The sequence below is a fragment of the Glycine soja genome, chromosome 19 (genome assembly GCF_004193775.1).
Source record: "Glycine soja cultivar W05 chromosome 19, ASM419377v2, whole genome shotgun sequence".
NCBI lineage: Eukaryota > Viridiplantae > Streptophyta > Magnoliopsida > Fabales > Fabaceae > Glycine > Glycine soja.
Window position 1 is genome coordinate 39,639,573 of NC_041020.1, and position 20,727 is coordinate 39,660,299.

A 20,727-nucleotide genomic window follows, 5' to 3' on the forward strand; every position below is an offset into this window, starting at 1 on the left:
TAATTAAGTTGAAAATCAGTCAACTATAACATAATGAATTATGATTCAAATCTTCACTTGTTCGTATATCTACTTTTAACATCAAACTATGTCTTGAATAAGAATGCTAAGTGTTGCCAAAAAATACATGTGTGAAATAAATAAAAAATAACACAAACATTTTTATTACAAACTTTATTTTGTATTTATTGTCTGGTTTAAGTATTTAGCTTTCCCTCCAATAATGTGGGCTCTTACGATTAAAAAGCTAGGAATCATAGATATGATGGGGTCATGAGTTGGATGAGTTAAAGTAAATCAACCCCATCAATGAAGGACAATAACTTTGTAGTTTTCCCAGCACAAAAGTTTGTTTTTTTATTGGCACTAGCCGCGTCTTATAGTTGGGTAGATCAACTAACAAGAGACGGAGAAAACAAAGTTTTGTTTGTGTTCGGTTTTGGTTTTAGTTTTTTCCCCATCCCCCTTATCTATTCTTTTGGCTTCGCACGTGCCCTTCTTAGAAACTAAAAGAAAAATACAAGAGCACTTTGTGTGATGTGTGTGTACATATAAATATCATGGTTCATGCATTGCATGCTTCATTTAAATTTAGAGAGGGATAGGCTTCATTTTTTGGTCAGAAATTTTTGCATAGACCCAAATTAATGTTCACCTTTGGTCAAGCAGCACCCACCAAAAAACTTTGATTTCCCATTGCAGCATATTTTGTCAAGGCAATCTTATTCTTATGGTAAAAGGAAAAAAATATTCATTAGTCGGTAAGGGGAAAGTGAGAAGCATAAAATTGAGGCAAGGTTATATAGGTGTCTCAGCTTAGTTTATAGGCACATCACACATCTTATTGAAGTTCATGATTCATCTCTAGTTCTTTTTTCTTAGACTTCGTTGACAACCATTCTTTGCCTTTTAGAGCATGGTGGGAAGCATTATGGGAGTGGTTCATAATGGATACTCAAATGGAAGTGTTGGTGTACAAAATTGTAATGGGGTGGAGGAGAAGCTTGATTGTTTGAGAAGGCTTATTGGGAAGGGTGATGGTGACCCTTTGAGAATTGTGAGTGTTGGAGCTGGTGCTTGGGGAAGTGTTTTTGCAGCTTTGCTACAAGACACTTATGGGCAATTTAGGGACAAGATACAGATCAGGATATGGAGAAGGGCAGGAAGGGCAGTGGATAGAGCCACTGCTGAACATCTCTTTGAGGTTATCAACTCAAGGGAAGATGTGTTGAGGAGGTTGATCCGGCGTTGCGCTTATCTCAAATATGTTGAGGCAAGGCTTGGTGATAGGACCCTCTTTGCTGATGAGATTCTCAAAGATGGTTTTTGCTTGAACATGATTGATACACCACTTTGTCCTTTGAAGGTTGTCACAAACTTGCAAGAAGCTGTTTGGGATGCTGATATTGTGGTCAATGGCTTGCCTTCAACAGAAACAAGAGAGATCTTTGAAGAGATTAGTAAGTATTGGAAGGAGAGAATCACAGTGCCTATAATTATCTCTTTGTCAAAGGGTATAGAGGCTGCATTGGAGCCTGTTCCACATATTATAACTCCCACAAAGATGATTAACCAAGCAAGTAAGAGTCTTTCTTCATCTCTACTTACAAGTTATCTGTTTTGGCTTCTTTCTATATAAAAATTAAGTATCATGCCTTTGCCAGGATAGAACAAGCAAAGAAGTGTGATGATTGTTTTTGTCACTTGCTCTAATTTAGGGTGCATTAATTTGGATTAGTTGTGAAAAATAAATCATTTCAATAATCTTCTAGATGTAATCAATTATAATTGTTATAATTGATTATATGAAATAAGTTTTGTATTTGAATATTCTGGGTGAAAAGTGGTTCTAAGATAATTTATTTCATTTGAATGGTCTAAGAAATAGTCTTTTCATAATAAATTATAAAAAGGGTAAAGTAATTTGTAGTAATTGATTTTGTATTTGAATTAATCAATTATTGAAAAAATATATAAAAAAATAGCTAAAAATGAATTGCTAATTTTTAATCATAATCTCTAAAATTTTATCTGCCATAAAAAACCTATTTCCTGTGTTGAGATTATAATCTTTATAATCCAAATTACCAGACACATTTGAATAGTAATACCCATAAAAAAAAAAAAAAACTATTTATTATCAAGCCAATTAAAATCTTGAAGAAGAATCTAATCCAAACATGACGCATCAGTTAAAAATATTGCAAATTATGAGTTAATCTTCCGTGTTTATCTGAATGCATTTGAAATTTCATCAATAATCTTCGAAGTTCTTCTTGACTCAACCTTCCTGTCCTCTCTTTAACACATTCAGTTTACAAAAATCTATCTTGTTCATATTCATACTGAAGCATATTACAGATCAATTGTGATAATTCTCCTACTGAATTACATCTATTTGTTAACCAAGGATTTGATACTGAGCAACCGAATTTTCATGCTAAAGTTAGTACTTAGCTTCCTTGTTTTCTAGTAATTACTCCTCTTTTGATTTATTTCATCTGATTTTTTCTTATCAGAGATCATAGCCTTCTAACTATGCAATAATATGTTTAGTCCTTCCCTAATTCTTTACTCTTTGCGCCCAAACTTGACAGCTAGAGTGCCTATGGAGAACATACTTTATCTTGGTGGTCCAAATATTGCCTCAGAAATCTACAACAAGGAGTATGCTAATGCAAGAATATGTGGAGCTGAGAAATGGAGGAAAGCTCTGGCAAAGTTTTTGCGCCAACCACACTTTATTGTCTGGGATAACAGTGATCTCGTCACTCATGAGGTCATGGGTGGCTTGAAAAATGTCTATGCAATTGGAGCTGGTAAGCTACTAATTAATTGTTATATCTTTACATGCCATGTCAAACTTGCAGTAATCCATATCATCATGTTTTGGTTTGTGTAATGTTGTCTATTTCACTTCTTGGTTCACTCCGTATTCCACATAGACTAGGAAAACATACTTATGCATATTATCTCATAAAGATTCTACAATCTAAAGAAAATACAAAAGCAAGCATCTGTAAACAATAACCATACAATTTTTCCATGCGTGGTACATATAAAGGTATATAGATTAAGATTTCACGATTGATGATGTATACTATTGTAAGTTTAATTAAGGCATTATGTGTTTTCACATGCTATAGAGACTAGACTAGTTGGCATTAACTTTGAAAAGAAAGGGGTTCAACATACCTCTACTTTTAGAGGCATTCCCATGTCTTGCTTTCTGATTTATAATATATAAATCCTGTTTTTCATTTTAATGCTGTCAGGAATGGTAGCAGCCCTTACAAATGAGAGTGCCACAAGCAAATCCGTGTACTTTGCACACTGCACGTCGGAAATGATATTTATCACTCACTTGTTGGCTGAAGAACCTGAGAAACTTGCAGGGCCATTACTGGCTGACACTTATGTGACCTTGTTAAAAGGTCGTAATGCTTGGTATGGCCAGATGTTAGCTAAGGGTCAATTAAGACCAGACATGGGTGACAGCATTAGTGGCAAAGGAATGATTCAGGTATATTTCGTAATGTTTCATGTCCTAGTTTCTTCCAAGCTCATATGCTATGTTCCTGACTCCTGAGGTGAGCCAATTGTGTCTTTATAATGTGAAAGTTGAACAATTATATACATTAAAAAGTGATGATGTTTCACAGATAATTTAGCAGCATCCTATGGCAGAGGCTGCTGGTTTTCATCATTTGCACTAGTATTCATAGTTTATTAGGACTTTAGTTTGTTTTTAACTTGTATGGAGAAAATACGAAGATGATGGTATGTACCATCCTTGCTGGCAATTTTCAAAGCTTTATGTGATCTAAGGCATTCTTAGATGGGTTGATGAATATGATGTTACAATTTTTACTTGACATAAGCCACTCTTTTCACTTCTCTTATTATTTGGCCCTCATAGATTCCCTTGCCTCACCAAAGGTGGAATTAATATCATTCACATAAGAAAGAGAAATCATCCTTGTGTATTTCTCCTTAGAATCCATTTTTTGCCTTCAATCAAATCCCAATTACTAAACAAAAATGCTATGCCATTTATTTCTAGGGTGTGTCAGCAGTGGAGGCGTTCTTTGAACTTCTGAGCCAATCTAGCCTGAATGTGTTGCATCCTGAAGAAAACAAACCTGTTGCTCCTGTAGAACTCTGCCCTATCTTGAAGACACTCTACAAAATTTTGATATCAAGGTAATCTCCTGCAATAATTGACTGAAACTATGCTAGTCTTCTTTCTTTACCCTTATGCTTGTTATCTTTGAACACTTCCAACTCCAAGTACTACTACTACATTTGCAAATCTTCTATACATCTTTCCAATGCACTAAATGGGTTTCACATGTTTCTGGTGCATGCTGGATTTCTCAGGGAACAGTCATCACAAGCTATTCTGAAAGCCTTGAGGGATGAAAATCTGAATGATCCTCGTGAACGAATTGAGATTGCACAAAGCCATGTTTTCTACAAGCCTTCACTTCTTGGACAGCCCTGATTGTTTTCTCTCTTTGGTAAAAGTCAAATGTGGATGCAACATATGGGAAGCATTTATCAACTAAAAGGAAATATTTAAATGAGCATGGATGTATTGTTTTGTGATGGATTTTATATTACATTGTTGTATGTATATATGTCAAAATATAAGCCACTAAGCAATTGGACTGATAACTCCCAAAAACACTACACTAGCCTTGCCCAACAGGACTCTGTATGGTTATGGAGAAACTTAGGTGAGAACTCACTACTGCCTGATGGACACTACAACATTGTTTTTGGATTTTTTTTTCATTAATGGAATGGAATGGAATAAGTGTGGAAGGGATACAAAGGGAGTGGAAGGAATGAAGCAAAGCTACCTTTTCTTCTTGCTTGGAAGATTAATGAGGGATAGGAATGGAAGTTAAATTATAAAGGTCTTGAATGAAATGTAATATGCTTAATTATGAACAAAGTTTATTGCCCTTCCATCTCAATTTTGGAGAACAAAAACTGTGTATTTGAGGAAAACAAAGGGGGAATAGCTTCCCCTTAGGTTCCTTTCCCTTCCCATCCATTTCGAAACAAGAGGATTATTCCCCTTCCCCTTATCACTTGTGTGTGAATCTGAAATTGTTACTTCTGTTTTGGCAACATTGGTGAATAAAGTATACAACCTAAAAGCTAAAAACTCATTCTCAGTCACAAGGCACTGTTTATGATAAGATGAGTCTATTGAATTTTGTATTTTTTAATATAATAGTAACTAACTGAGATGGGAATTAGGACCACCTTGATCACTTGCTAACAATTGGACAAGGATCAAGGAATCTATTGCCAGTTTTCATCAGTACCTTCTGAAGTTAAAAACTTGACCTGCAACAGAGTTAAGAGGTCAATAATTATGCCCCACCACTCTGCTATTAAGACAATACATATTATCTTCCTAGCCTCAACGGAAAGGGGAAGGCATAGGCGGAGCATAAAATTTTTTGGAGGCCCGAGTATATAAGATTATAATATATTAATTAAATACAATTATTTTGGTAATGCCATCTCTTATAAGTGACTTTAAATATTTAATGATATAATTCAAATTATATCATAATTAAATTTAAACTCACAACGTGTCAGAATTTAAATCAAATAGTGTGTTTGTTTTATACTTCAATATATTACGGATGTAACTAAAAATTAATAAAAATCTATTGCACAAACACCCACGTGTTTTGCACAAACACTACTGCAAATAAAAAAAAGATTCTTGTGTAAAATATTTATAAAGACTGTATAAAACTGAAAGTAACATCATCAAATTTGTTAATGCTGTAAACCGCGCTTCATATTTTAACAATCAATCTCACAGCATGTGAATGCGGCACAACAGTTAGTTTGAAGTCTCCTCTGCAGTCACAATGACTAACCAGTTGCAAGGAAGAAAACCTATACTTCCTTTCATTTACAAACTGTTAAGAATTCTATCTATATAGGCTGTACAATTTCCTGTTACAAAACCCATTTTGGTTTGCCTATGTATCATTCATAACTATGTCAGAATCCTATACCAAATTCCAGGGAACCACTGGACATTACCAAAACCAACCAAGAGGGATACCCAAAAAAGCATGGCAGAAAAATGGGTTACCACCAGTAATAAGTTCAGCAGCTTTTGAACTGCTTAGCTAATTGTTCAACCAAAGCTCCTTTTCGAAGCTTATAGTACTGTTTTACTTTGTGGTCCTTTGCCATGGCCCTCAAATCAGTCAATGACAAGCTATTCAAGTCACCAGGCAGCAAAGATGAGGTCCCATCATGGGAATCCACCAAGGAATGCAACTTGCTAGTATGAAGAACTAACTGGCTTCCACTGTCCATAGAAACCCTATCTGAATTTGTTTCCATGTCCACGGTGATTGGCAACTTTGAAACTTTTCTTCTCTTTTGTAATTCAGAGAAGTTGCTATCATAAGGAACAATAGCACCACCTTCAGTTTCATGCTTGTCAGGTTGCACTGCCCTTCTAGAAATTTTCTTCCGGTTCATCGGCTCAGTTAAAATGGCAACATCATTACAGGGTTTGGATCTTCGCTGCCTCTTGGTTGATACAATTATGGGTGTACTTTGAATAACTTCTGTACAACTGTCATATGGTTCTCTGGAAGAAAATGCCTCTAGTTCCAGTTCCTGCTTTTCCCGAGCTTTTAGCTTTGAAGGGAAACTCATGTTCAACTTTCTGAATTTAGTAGTAATTTGGGATTTAAGGTCTTGTGCTTCTTGTTCCTCTTCATCTTCATCTATCAGCTGTAAATCAGTATACAGGGCACTCTTGGTTTGAATCCCTAACAGAAATCAATGCAGAATTTTCAGCATTAATAAGGGAGTGGTGTTTTCAATATTGAACACTAGTCCAGAATTATTACCATTACTTCCTTTAAAGGAGCAAAATTCAGTATTGGCGCTACAAAATGTTTGAGGATAAAATACTTGTAAAGGTAAATCCATGGAGTTCAAATCTTTATCTGGAGCAACCTTGGACTGTTTCTTGTAGGCCTTCCGTGCAGTTTTTGGAGCAATATCACATAGCTTTTTGTCTAAATTAGAATTTCTACATTTTCGTTGAGGTGAAGTAGCTAATCTGGAATTAGGATACTTTTTCCTCACTTTGATGTCAGTTGCAGGTCTGGAATCATCTGAGCTAACATCTTTGACAAATTCATTTTCTTTCTGCAGAATTTAAGAAAAAATGCATTAAAAACCTTGTTTAAAATAAAATATTAATTTGCTACATCCAAGTGTAAATTGATTAGAAGGGGAACAATAACACTTCTTGCACCTGGGCTTCACTTGGAATATTTTCGTTGTCTTCGGCAGAAAACACATCCAAGATTTGACCTATATCTGTATCATTGAGTTGGCTTCTTTCAACATCATTTCCAGCAACTTTATTATCAGATGTTTCTGATAATTTCATCCAATCAGAGTGATCAGGAGATTCAGGTCCACTTTTTTGTTGTGAAGTAGCTAATCTGGAATGAGGATACTCTTCCCTCCCCTTGATGCCAATTGCAGGTCTAAAATCATCTGAGCTAACATCTTTTTGTTTGACAACTTCATTTTCTTCCTGCCCAATTTAAGAAAAAAAATGGACCAAAAACCTTGTTTAAAATTAAAGTAAAATAGTAATTGCAACATCCAAGAGGTTTAAATTGATTAGAAGGGGAACAACACTTCTTGCACCTTGACTTCACTTGGAATATTTCCATTGTCTTTGGCGGAAAACAAATCCAACATTTGACCTATATTTGTATTAATGAGTTGGCTTCTTCCGACCTCTTCATTTCCAGCAAGTTTACTATCAGATGTTTCTGATAATTTCATCCAATCAGAGTGATCAGGTTCACCTTTTCGTTGTTGTGAAGTAACTAACCTGGAATGAGGATACTCTTTCCTCCCCTTGACACCAATTGCAGGTCTAAAATCATCTGAGCTAACATCTTTTTCTTTGACAAATTCATTTCCTTTCTGCACAATTTAAGAGAAAAAATGGACCAAAAACCTTTTAAAATTAAAGTAAAATATTAATTGCAACATCCAAGAAGTTTAAATTGATTAGAAGGGGAACAACACTTCTTGCACCTTGACTCCATTTGGAATGTTTTCATCGTCTTTGGCAGAAAACAAATCCAACACTTGACCTATATCTGTACTAATGTGTTGACTTCTTCTGACTTCTTCATTTCCAGTAACGTCATTATCAAATGTTTCTGATAATTTTGTCTCAACAGAGTGATCAGGTGCATGGATGATAGCCCCCAAATCAGGACTTCTAACAAGAGATTTTTCAGACAATTCCTTAACAGAAAAAAATCTAGTCAGGATTTAAAGCAGGTCCACTGGCTGAGAGTCTGAGACATGTTTGACAGGGGATAGAAAATAAGAGCATTTAAATTAAAAACATACAACAGAGCTTTCTGTACCTCAATCTTTTCGGGATTATCTGATCTCTTTCCATGAAGCTCCAAAAGAAGTTCTGAGCTTCCAGAGCTTTCAGAGGTTCCATGGAGTTCTTTTTCTTCCCCCTTAATGATTATATTAGAATCAAAAGTGCTAGAATCCTTGTCTAGATTCACAATTGGACTCAACATTTTCATATCCAGAGACTGCTTCAAATTGAAAAGGTGGGGGAAGAAAACACGCCAGTTACATTCAAAACCAAGTGTCAACAGTTAAATACTATACATTAAACCAACACTACCAGAAGATACACAAGAGCAACCAAGGAGATAGGAGTAAATATATGTGCTAAATGGCAAGCAACGGATAGCTAAATATATATTGTTGTCATTATCCAGCACTTGTAAGATAGAGAAAATCCATAGGTTAACCCTTTAATTAAGATAAAAGAATTACAGTTATACAATTGATAAGCTATTGTATACTACAGTAGTATAACTTATAATCAATAGTAGCATAATTACTTCCCCCTGCATGAATATTTGAATAATAGAAATTAAGGAATATATACCAAAAATGAAAACAGAAAACGTTTTTCATATCCAAAAAATAAATTTCAAAAGCCAAACCTGAGCAAGTATTTCATGAAGTGTCTCAGCAGGTTCACTATCTAACAGTGGCTGCATCTCCGCATCATCAGCATGATCATTCTTCAAAGTGCTAACCGCCACATCAAGCCGGTTGATTCTCTCAGTGAGAACAGCACGGCATATATCAGGCCATTTTTCATGCTCGGCGCAGGCCAATTCATTCTGAAGAAACAAGAGGTCCCTTTCAAGTTCCTCGATCTCGGTATCTGCCTTGGTGATCAAAATTCTCAAAACCCGGACACAGGATTCCACATTCAAGGCATCCTCCTCTATCAAATCTACAAGTTCAACAGAAAGCCAGAGTAAACACAACACACGTAGGACCCAAATGCATTGTGAGCGAGGGAGTGAAACAATAATTACCACGGCCACACCCAAAGTAGAAGTCACATTCAGGATGCTGTGACCAGTAATTACTACCACTCGCAACTGAGACAAGTAAATAAATAAATTACATGTCAAAAGCAATTTGATATGTTTGGATAAACTTCTTGATCATAATCATTTATAGGAGAAAATCAAATAAGAAAAAAAATATTGAAGAGGGATCAATTTACTCCATATGCAACTCTGGGTGAAACTACCTCTTCAGCAACTCTAAGTATATATTAAATTTTATTAATTCAACCATAAATTATATATATATATATATATATATATATATATATATATATTGAGTGGATTAAGTAATAAATTTCCATAAAATTTAAAAACTGTTTCATTCTTCATTAAACAAACCTTTTAAAAATATCGACTTTAACTAACATGTGCGCATAGAAAATATTGAACGGATTAATTAATAAGTTGATTACAACTATTTTTTTAGAGTGAAAAGTTGATTATATAACTTATTCAACCTACTAAACGATTAATTAATTAAATAATGACTTGAGAAACAGTAGTGGTAGGGAAGAAAAAGAGAAACCTTGGGCATAGGACGAACCCCAGAGATCCCAAGCCATGAACTGCAGTAGGTAACTACTACTATATCCTGAAAAATGAAAACAAAAAGTGGCTTTGAGGAAGACGAAAAGTTGAATATAATAATAGTAATAGTAATAGAGAACATGAGATTAAGGGAGAAAGTAGTAGCGGAAAGGAAAGGAACGAACATGGTGTTGGTCGGTGCGAAAGAGGGTTGAACGACAAAGGCATTGTGTACGGAACTTCTTCAAGAGAATCGAAGAAGAAGGGGAAAGGGGTGGAATTAATTACTATTACGATTTACGCACCAACCAGAGTATGTATTAATTAAATAATAATTAATGAAGCATTAAGAATGATGGTCACATCACACACAGCGTAACCATTAATGGCCATAAATAAAATATAAAAAAAAAATGCAGTAGTAGTACAAAGATGCCTAAAAAGGGAGAAATTAAATGAAATGAGGAAGGGAAGCACGTTTGTATTTTACTTCTTCACCTGGAAAACGAGTCCGTGAAATGCGAGTGAGAGTGCCTAGGGTTTTGCGATTGTCCACAAATTCAGAGAAGAAGAAGAAAGAGCGAATAACAAGAGTGAGTGTGTGTTCTGTGTTGCAGCGAAAAAGGCTGCAACTGAAAATGAAAGCGGCGAGACTGAGGGTAGTGTGGTCATTTCCTACACTGCGACGTGGGCCCGGGGTTCTGGTGGGGCCCTGTTTGACTGGGCTAGTTCGTGGGCCGTCGATTTTTTTCAGGTGCTATTTTTATCACCCAATGGGGTCCACACGTCAACTCTTTTTTTTGCTACACGTCTATTCTATTTTTTTTAACTTTTAAAAGTTTTTTAATTCCTTTTATAAAATCCTTTTGTTCATCTTTATGTTTACTAAATAGAGAACACGTATATATTTTTATATTTTCCCTAAAATATTAGAAGATTTGTTAAAAAAATAAATACTCCGTATGGTGCGATAATACTTAATAGAGTAAATGTTTTTTAATGGATGTGTACGGACTTTAAACAACGTAAAGAGAGAAGCATTCTATAATTGACATAGAAAACGACGTGACCGAGTGATTCTTAAAGTTTTGTTTAATTATCTTAAATAACAAATTAAAATGAAACTGAAAGTGTTTAACTGTTTATAATATTATTTTTAATTAAATTAAAAGTAAATACTTGTTTTAATAACTTGACTGCTAAAATTTTACATGAAAGATGAAACTTATATTTAAATTTAAATTTAAATAATAAGACTACAAAACATCTTGTTTTTTTTTTCACAAAATCACTTATATCATTTCATTAAGAATCAAAAGTCAATAAAATAGGAATCAAATGGAAAATATGTGCCTAGGAAAAAACCTTGTTATCTTCCTAAATGATTTTTAAGTTTTCTCTTCTTATTTTAACCTTCTTTTTACCTTGTTAACATAAATTTTTTCATGGTTAAATTATAATGTTGATCTCCTATAATTTTAAATCCGTAATTTTCGTCAATCTATTTTTAAATCAAGATATTTTATCTCTATTTTTTTAAAATAAATAATTTTAATTTTTCCTTCATTCAAAGTTGTTAAAAGTTAACTTTGATGGAATGTGTTGGAACATGGTATCTAAGTAGCTAACATAGGCTAACAAGAGATTAAATAAAATAAAAAAGATTTTAATAAGAATTGAAATATTTAAAGATAAGATAAAAAATCACTCAAATACTTACTTTTGTTTAATTAATTTTATAAATATTATTTTTTATTAATCATTAATGAAAAGTTATTAATTTTTTGAATTTTCAAATATTTAAAATAGAAATTTTTTTAATTATTTTATATCATTTTATATATTTTTGTTGTGAATAGTTTACATATTTTATTTTCATTTACCAATTTATATTTAAATTTCATAAATTAATATATAAATTATTTACATAAATTATGAAAGAAACGAGTGACATTCAATCTTATATGCTTATGAAAGAAAAGGCTTAAATCCCAAAATATTTTCACCCATAGATTTATATAAATCATGTGGTTGAAGTTACCAAACGAGTGACATTCAATGGTAAAAATCATATATCTTGTGTGTTTAGTTATGTGTGTGTGTGTTTTTTTTAAAGATGTCATCTTTTTTTTTTTTTTACTGCAAACACTAAGATTATCATTTATTTAAAATAATGACATCAATACAACGAGGAGCATATATACTCAAAAACTTTTGGACTAATATATAATCTAGACGTCTTGACTAACGAATAAGCGACTTGATTAGCTTGTCTTTGAGCACAAAACTCACATAAGAGTTATGAATAAACCTAAGTTTGTTCTTACGTAAAGACAGTAAAAAACCCTAAACTCAGAATTTGTAGAAGACGAAGAGAGGATGTCATCTGATACTTGTTTTGCAGTCGAGCTGATCAAAGATGATGTTATATGGAACTGTTTCTGGATGGTCCATATGATTGCAGTATATATGCTGGCAGATTTTGAAATTTCCACGTTCATCACGGATACAAACACCAATTCCATATGTACTTGTCTCTGTCTCTCTGCATAAATGCATGGAAGCATCAATGTTGCACTTTAAAAATCCAGAGACGGAGGCTTTGTCCATTTAATATCAGGAGTTGCTGGTGTGGTTGACATGCCACGCTGAGAGCTTCCAGATTTGTTCTTGGAAACAAATTGCCAGTGGGAGATAAAATCATTCACACTTTCTCATTTCTTCGATCTGCCCCATATACCCCATAGTGCTGATATCAATTGAAGCTGCTGCTTGTGGTAATCGAATACTTGCAGAAAATGGAAAAGCCTTTCCTTCACTGAATCAACATCATTAACGAAAGTCTGATTGCTATGCCATATATAACTGCTTCATGCCATTGTTTAACTTCAAAATTAATTATAATCATAATCAATTTTTTTAAATTAATTTCATCCAAACTTAATTTTGTAAATGTTAATCCAAACATATATAATCAAAAGTTTTATTTATCAAGAAATAAATAAGAATTTTTTTCATGAAATAGAAGATTTTTTTCAAAGAAAAAAAAATCATAAGATAAAGGTGAATGATAATAGAGATATAAGATTCATCATTTGGTTGGATGGTTAAAAAAAATTATTTGAATTTTTTTACTAAAAAAACTAAAAAACTAATAATTAATATTTATCTATAAAAAAATGGTGAATTATAACAAAGTCACGTCTTTTCTTTTTAAGTCTGGTCATCTTAGTGTGTACCATATATTTCAGTCAACGTTTTATCTTTTTTTATGCACATTGTTTTATTTTCTTATGTGACATTTGGTTGTTACAATCATATTTTTCATTAAAGTACGTTGTCGTTTTAATCTTTTGAAAGTATTCTGAGGTATTAATTTATGCAACAATTGATTCTTCAAACAATAGTTTTTCGATCGATACCACAATAATTGAAAAGTTTACCGAGCCAAGTTTTTTAAAAAAATATAATAGCTATTCTTTCAAGTTGTATCTCTACCAAATATGTTCATAATATGCCATAGCATCTAGACTTAGTATAAATAATTGACAAAATGTTAACGAATATTCTTTAGAAACATTAGTTAATGAATTAAAAAAAATTATTAAGATGCATAAAATCATATTGTTCATAATTTTTTTATATTCTCTTATAATTTTTATAATAAATATTTTTTTAATTTTTTGATTAATTTCTTAAGGATATTGATTAGTAAAGTCCTAAAAAATTAATATTATACGGAAAATTTATTCTTTGAAGACTAATTTTTTGGGTTATTATTTTATTGACTTGAAGCATCTATCATGTTAGTAATGATTAATCGTTATTAAAAAAACTTGACTTTTAATAAGTATTTTTTCTTAATTATTTTTTCTACTTATAAAAGTTCAAAATCGATATTTTATTTAAAAGATCTTAATTCAGCTTCATTCGAATTAACAGTATACATGTTAGTCTTTAAAATAAATTTAGTTTTAAACTAGTCTTTAAATCAACTTGACCATTCGATTATAAAATTAATCAAACCAGTTAAAATAAAAATAATTTGAAATCAATTCAATTTGATTTTTTTAACGAAGTAATTTCCTAATTCTTAGCGATTAAAAGGAACCAACACATTCGAATTGTTGTTTGTTGTACATGTCACGTCAAGTGGGAATAACAATTGTGATTGTTGATTCATGTAGCATAGAATGTTTGCTCGAATTAAGAAAATGAAACGACAAGTCGAAAATGTTGATTCACCTACTCTTGGTTAAAAACAAACTCACTCTAGTAATATGTTTTAAAACATGTCTATTTTGATAATAAGTTTATAAAAGAGACCCAGGATCAATCACCCTCATGGAATATCAAGAGTTTCATTAATTACGCTTATGTTTACATTTTAATTTTCACTATTTCTCTAACATTTAGATAGTAGTAATGAACAGTAAGATTTCATTAACATAGTGATAGTAATTCTTAAAAAAAAATAAACACATGAACTATTTTAAAATTTACAATGCAATACCACAAATTACACAAATTGAATTTCTGGAGTTTCTCACTTTCCCTGTCATCATTTTAAGTACAAGATCTTCCAATGCTCTTCCCATCATTATCATTTCTCTCCATTCCCCTATCATTTTAAGTACGAGACGTATCTAATGTTGGCAATTCACTTTGCAAAACTTAAACCACAGGACAAGGAACCCCAACCACTCTGAAATTTGTCACATGCACTTCATCTCTTCTTTTAGTGCTAAACTGCAACACGCATGCATTGTGAATTCAGTACCCTATCTTAAAATTGGCATTTTTCCATCTTGTTAGACATTTTTCTATTTCTTGCCATTGGGTTTCCAATTCCAATATTTGTTTTGACTCTATTATTATAGTTACTCTACGTTCCGTCCATAAAGACACGACTTGGGCAACAAGTTGTGGAATACATCATTATGATGTGGTTTAATGCTGCAAGGTTGTGTAAGGCGTCAAGTCAATTAAAAAATTGCATAAGGTTCTTAGACACTCAAGGTTCACTTAAAAAAAATCATATCTATAATAAATTTCATTTATTGTTAATTTTAGATATTAAATGATAAATTTTACTAGGAATTTTTAATTGAGTTTTCTTTGTTTAGACCATCTTCCAAAGTATTTAACAACTTAAATTCGACATATCAGATTAAGTTGGAACAATTAATTGACATGATGATTGATATTTGGTGATTGAGATTTTTTGTTACATTAGAATTAATTTATTATCAGCATAATATAATTATTATTTATTATTAATTTTAAATCTAAGTTATTGTTATAAATTTTTTACTCAATTATATTTTTAGTCTTTGTGACTTATCACATGGGCAACTTTAATTGTTTAAATTAAGTTTTCATATTCAATGAAATTTAGTCTTATATATTTATATTAATTAAATTGCTGACAGTGTAGCTGACGTGCATCTTCTATGTTGATGTGCAAAACTAGAATAATAAGGTGGCAATTTATTAGCATAAAACCTATTTTTAGAAAAATAATTTAAAGTCATGTGCTAGAAACATGAACTAGCACGGCTACAAATGCGTCATTTTTTATAGTAGACTCCCTTTTTATTTTATTTTTCAAAAATATTCTGGAAATATACACTCATCTTCACTCTCAGGAAGAGAACACTCCCCAATGACTATTTATGTTAGCTAAACTTTCACTCGTCCATCACCCCGCACGTCACTCTCTCCACCTTTGCTTTCGTACACTACCACACACAATCGGTACTTTCCAGAACACCAATTTTCCCCAAACCTTCAATTAACAACTTCATCCCTTCTTTCTAGTGCACCTCGTATAAACATCATGTAACATTATATTTTTCGTAATTTCTGATTAAGTGCTTTAATTAAATAGTAAGAATAATTAAATTTTATTTAAGTGTATAAGTAATTAATTAATTATAAGATGATGGATTGTTATAGTTATGTCTATGTTAGGTATATATTTCATGTTGTATATGTGTTTTAATGAGTTTTAGAGTGTTTAAATCAAGTGAATTGACATCAAGTCATGAGAAAGAGATGGTGAGTTTAGCGAAGTGTGGGGTGCAAAGAGAAAAAAATGAGAAAATCATAAATTTTTACAAAATTCTTGTAAATTTGGAACCTAAATCAAAATATCATTTTTTACTATTTTTCTCCTTGTGCAAAAGAAAGCTTCTTTCTCCTTTTCTAATTGTTCTTTGAATTGTTCCTAGTGTGATAAGGACCTTTCTTCTTCCTTCCTTTGTTTCATTTTGGCTTTCTCATAGAGCATCCATGGGATTTCATGAAAAAAACTTGGTTTTTAGGGTTTTGATTTCGTTTGTGGTTGCTTTTAGGTTTAGGGTGATGTTGTTGAGATAGACTTGTTGTTGGAGTGGAGGAAAGCTCCTCCCTTGGACCTAAAGTTCATCATTTTCTCCTCCATTTTCACAAAGCTTTATTTTGCTTCTATAGAGGTACGGGAAGCCTTACCCTTTTCTATGATTAGGTTGTCTTGGATTGGTTTAAATTTTGTTTGAGAATTAATCATATTGTTTAAAAATGGAACATTAAGCATGTGGGGGGTTTTTGATTATTTGATGAATATTGATGAAAAGTTTCTATTTGTAAAGAGTTTTGATGTTCTGTAGTATTTGAATTGATAGAAAATAGTTTTGATTTGTTTTGGAATGATTTGAAAGTCATGAGAGACAATTTTATAAAATTTTAAAATTCTACCAAATTCACATTCACTGATAGTTTTGTGTCCATTCATCAATTTCGTGTCCAGTGACCATTATCAGTTTTGAGTTCAATAACCATTCTGAATTCAATGATCAATTTTTAAGTCTAATGACCAGTTCATGTCTAGTGATCATTTTGAGTATAATGACCATTTTTTGAGTCCAGGACTAGTTTTGAGTCCAATGACCAACTTGGATGTAAATATGATTAATGTTTGTTTTCCTCACGTAAGTTAATTATTTTAAGATCTTAATGAATTTATGATGATATGAGATGCAACTAAGGTTATGTTGTTTTATTATTAGAGTTGACTTTACATTGAGATCATGATATTCATATTCATATAAAATTTTGCGAGTTGTTTGTAAGAATTTAAGGTGTTGAAATGTTTTGCTATGCTTATTGAACTATATGTGGGTTCATCAGTGTGATGAACATATGAATGGTGAATCTATGATATTATAACATTTTATGATGTTGAGATTGGTGAATGAATTTGTGATGATGTATGATATTAATTTGAATGATCATAACATACATGCATTGATGAATGACATTGCATGTGAATAGGCACGTAAGTTGGGGGTGCTAAAAAGGCCTTTAGCCTAATACTGGAGGTTGATGTGGTGGCTAATGTCGAATGTGCCTATAGAATGAATGGGTGGGTGAATTCCTAGATAGTTTAAGGTCTTTGCAAGCCTTATTGGGGTAATCCATTACTCACACTCATCCATTTTTTCAAAACCACACTTCATTTGTAGTGTTAATTCAGGTCTCCCAATTGGTCAAATCATAGAGTACGACTATGTTAAGGGACATGTTTCAATTAACCGCTCTAAAGGTGAAATCTTCCAAGAGTAAAGATTCAACATGATATGATAAATATGTGCATTAATAATTGTGACTTGAGAATGATGTGTTACCTGATGAGTCATGGAAATATTGTGTTATTTGATGATTGGTGGACTGATGATGAAGATGATGCATGATGATTGAACCTTTATGTAATGATTGACAAACTGATGATTGTTATGAGTTGTTCTATCACTAGAATTCTAAGACTTGTGTTTTATGCATAATTTATGCATGTTATGTCATATATGTGATAATAATGGATCATGTTTTAATTGTTAAGTTCTATCCCTTGTTAGTGTGTTTGTTTTGGTAAACTTACCCTTGCATTGTTATATGTGTGATTCGTGCATGTGATGATCCCATATCTGACGTACATAGGGAGTAGATGGATAAAAGGTGGTTCTATGCCATTTGGAGACTCAATGAATATGTGTATCTGAACGTGATGACACATTATCCATTTTGTTTTCTCTTTAATTTTATGTATAATGTTCACCGACTTAGAGTTTATGTAATTTATCCTTAAAGTGTAGTTTATGTTTACATGCATGTATGGAGGAGATTTGAGTTATTATGATGCTTATATATATGATATGATTTTTCTTTTGATGTTCTATGTTTTAGTCTTTATCCTTTGAGATGTGAAAAATTTACAAATACTTTCATAAATAAATTAATTGAAGAGTTTTAAATAGATTAAAATAAAATTTTGGGCTTGAGATAATTCATAATACATGATGGTGGTACTAATTCAACAAGGAAAAATGACACCTTTACCTCTCTAATTCTAATCCAAACAACAAGCAAAACAAGGCAATCTAGTGCTCACATAACAATGATGATGACGAGCCTATTCAGAACCTCTCGACAAGGATGTTATTGCAAAATTACTCATTGAGGCAGTAACAAAGCAGCACAATGTGGCATAGTGGACCTGGCACACCGCTAACATCCACATGGTGTTGTTCCACACCTACAATGAGATCGAGGACTGCAAGGTTATCTCTGGCAAGGCCACCGGCAAGTCAATGGTCATGGATGAGGTTGATGCTATCAGATTGCCCATGGTCATTAAGAGCCAGAGTGAAAGTTCAACTCTCATTAACATAAATAGTCATTTAGCATAGGGGGAGTGTTCTCTTCTTGAGAATGAAGGAGAGTGTATACTTCATGGATATTTTTGAAAAAAAAAAGGAAGTGTACTAATAAAAAGGAAAAGTGGATATAAGAATTCCAAAAATTAGTTAAGAAAAGAATGATGACAAGTTTTAAATTACTTTTATCCTATTTATCTTAACCATGAATTAAATTAGGTGATATATTTTATTCTTCTTACCATATAAGACACCTAGCACATTTTTTTCACAAAAAAAAAATGAATATCTCCTTGGTAAGTTGTTTTGTCCCGGATACACCCTGCACCTCGATCACTCCATCATACTCTATTTGTTTTATTTTACTTTTAAAATCTTAAGAAAAACTTCAAGTTCTAATTGATTTCCAAAATCTTATAAATAATGTTTTGATAGGATTAAATATGATTCTGTTCCTCCAAATAATGTTTATTCAATTTGTTCTTTGAAATTTTTTAAATTCTCCTTTTAAGTTATTTATTTACCTCTATTAACTTTTTCTTTTAAAAGTTTACGGCAGTAGTTATTCTATCATTAACATTTTCATTTTCAACGTTAAATTAATATTCAACGTGCTTTGCAAGAATAAAAAAAACTAAAATATATTTTTTATTTTTAATAAATATCGGATTTTTATGTTTACTTCCACATAAATATTTTATTTGCATTGGATTTCTACTAAAATAATAATTTTATTTTTTTTATTGACACTTTTAAGTATTTTATAAATTAATGAATTTTATGTTTGTTTTTTTATAATTTTTTTCATTTGTGATATGTCTTTTTAAAAAGACAAATAACAAATAAATTTTTTTTATAAAAAAAATAAATATAAAATTCGTTAATTTATCTAAGACTATAAAAATATCAAGGACTAAAAAAATTTTGTTTTGTCAGATAACAAAAATGAAAAAAAATTAAAGAATAAACATAAAATTTAAATATTTATTAGAAATTACAAACATATATTATAAAAAAATCATATTAGAGTTGTATTATTTTCAAACAGGTGCTTACAATTAACTCATATTATCTTTGTTCTTGGTGGAACATTATTCTAGGAACAAACATCAATTGATCAACAAGAGCATTGACTTGATTGTAACAATCATATTATTCACAGGGGTGAAGCCCGTTTATATTTAATATAAAAAATTAACGGAATTAAATAAATGACATAAAATGAAAATTTTAGTGACTAAATGTAATAAAATTATTTTTGGAAGACGAAAAGCGAATATATGAATGACCAAAATCACATATAATAGAAGTGTTTGTGATGAGGTTTAGTCCAATTTTTAGTTAAAAATTTATTTAAATCAAACATAAAATTATATACAATTTAATTTAAATGTAATCTTGACAGAACTCTAATCGATCGATTTGTGTGATTTGATTTGGATCAATTTTATAATTTTTAATACTTTGAATTTTATCCTAATATAATCTTTAAAAATGTTTAAATTTAACTAAGAAAGAAACTGGCACAATGTAAAATCTAGTAATTAATTAAGTTATAATCAAAACTTGAAATTGGCATTTACATAATAATAAGAAACAGAAGAACAAAACATTACATACATGATAATAATTATATTATTAATCTCTTATACAAAAAAATTATTTGTCTAAGATACCTACTATTCAGTACCTACTATTCGTCAAATAAGTTGAAGCCTTGAATAGCCAACCCCACAATGATTCATTCATAATATGTTTACTTGCGTATAGTGCTAGCAAATAAGATTGATAAAATCATAGTGTGTTTAAACATGTGAGAATAAATACATATATCTTATCCATAACAAATTACAACTATGAAATAATTTGTTTAATTCACTGTACATTTCATTACTTCAGCTTTCTTTTATTAAAAAAATTAAATTATAAAAGAATAACAATACTAAAGCGCAGCGCATACTTGAGTATGGTATATGTGGTTCAATTTGATTTGAATGATGCCAGAGACATAAATAGGA

General features: G+C 31.5%; 2 protein-coding genes across 2 annotated transcripts; one reads left to right on the top strand and one right to left on the bottom strand.

The window, feature by feature from the left end:
- Positions 1–493: 493 nt before the first annotated feature.
- On the top strand, positions 494–5,107 carry LOC114399097 (glycerol-3-phosphate dehydrogenase [NAD(+)] GPDHC1, cytosolic-like). The gene is made up of 5 exons (XM_028361203.1): positions 494–1,580; positions 2,598–2,819; positions 3,276–3,523; positions 4,064–4,203; positions 4,381–5,107. Exons 1-5 carry the CDS (start codon positions 917–919, stop codon positions 4,502–4,504), a joined length of 1,398 nt encoding a protein of 465 aa, XP_028217004.1. The 5' UTR covers positions 494–916; the 3' UTR covers positions 4,505–5,107.
- Positions 5,108–5,749: 642 nt separating this feature from the next.
- Positions 5,750–10,699, bottom strand: LOC114397917. The gene is made up of 10 exons (XM_028359974.1): positions 10,515–10,699; positions 10,015–10,080; positions 9,453–9,518; positions 9,069–9,367; positions 8,463–8,645; positions 8,122–8,337; positions 7,723–8,007; positions 7,319–7,606; positions 6,906–7,209; positions 5,750–6,824 (listed from the first exon to the last, which is right to left on the bottom strand). The coding sequence occupies exons 2-10, from the start codon at positions 10,049–10,051 to the stop codon at positions 6,145–6,147; spliced, it is 2,358 nt and encodes a 785-aa protein (XP_028215775.1). The 5' UTR covers positions 10,052–10,080; positions 10,515–10,699; the 3' UTR covers positions 5,750–6,144.
- Between the last annotated feature and the right edge of the window lie 10,028 nt (positions 10,700–20,727).

Excerpts from the sequence above, each read along its gene's own strand:
- LOC114399097 (XM_028361203.1), top strand. The coding sequence starts at position 917 with ATGGTGGGAAGCATTATGGGAGTGGTTCATAATGGATACTCAAATGGA. Across the intron at positions 2,820-3,275 it reads TGTCTATGCAATTGGAGCTG|GAATGGTAGCAGCCCTTACA; the intron begins GTAAGCTACTAA and ends TAATGCTGTCAG. Across the intron at positions 4,204-4,380 it reads TACAAAATTTTGATATCAAG|GGAACAGTCATCACAAGCTA; the intron begins GTAATCTCCTGC and ends TGGATTTCTCAG.
- LOC114397917 (XM_028359974.1), bottom strand. The coding sequence starts at position 10,051 with ATGGCTTGGGATCTCTGGGGTTCGTCCTATGCCCAAG. Across the intron at positions 7,210-7,318 it reads ATATTCCAAGTGAAGCCCAG|AAAGAAAATGAATTTGTCAA; the intron begins GTGCAAGAAGTG and ends TAAATTCTGCAG. Across the intron at positions 6,825-6,905 it reads CTCCTTTAAAGGAAGTAATG|GGATTCAAACCAAGAGTGCC; the intron begins GTAATAATTCTG and ends GATTTCTGTTAG.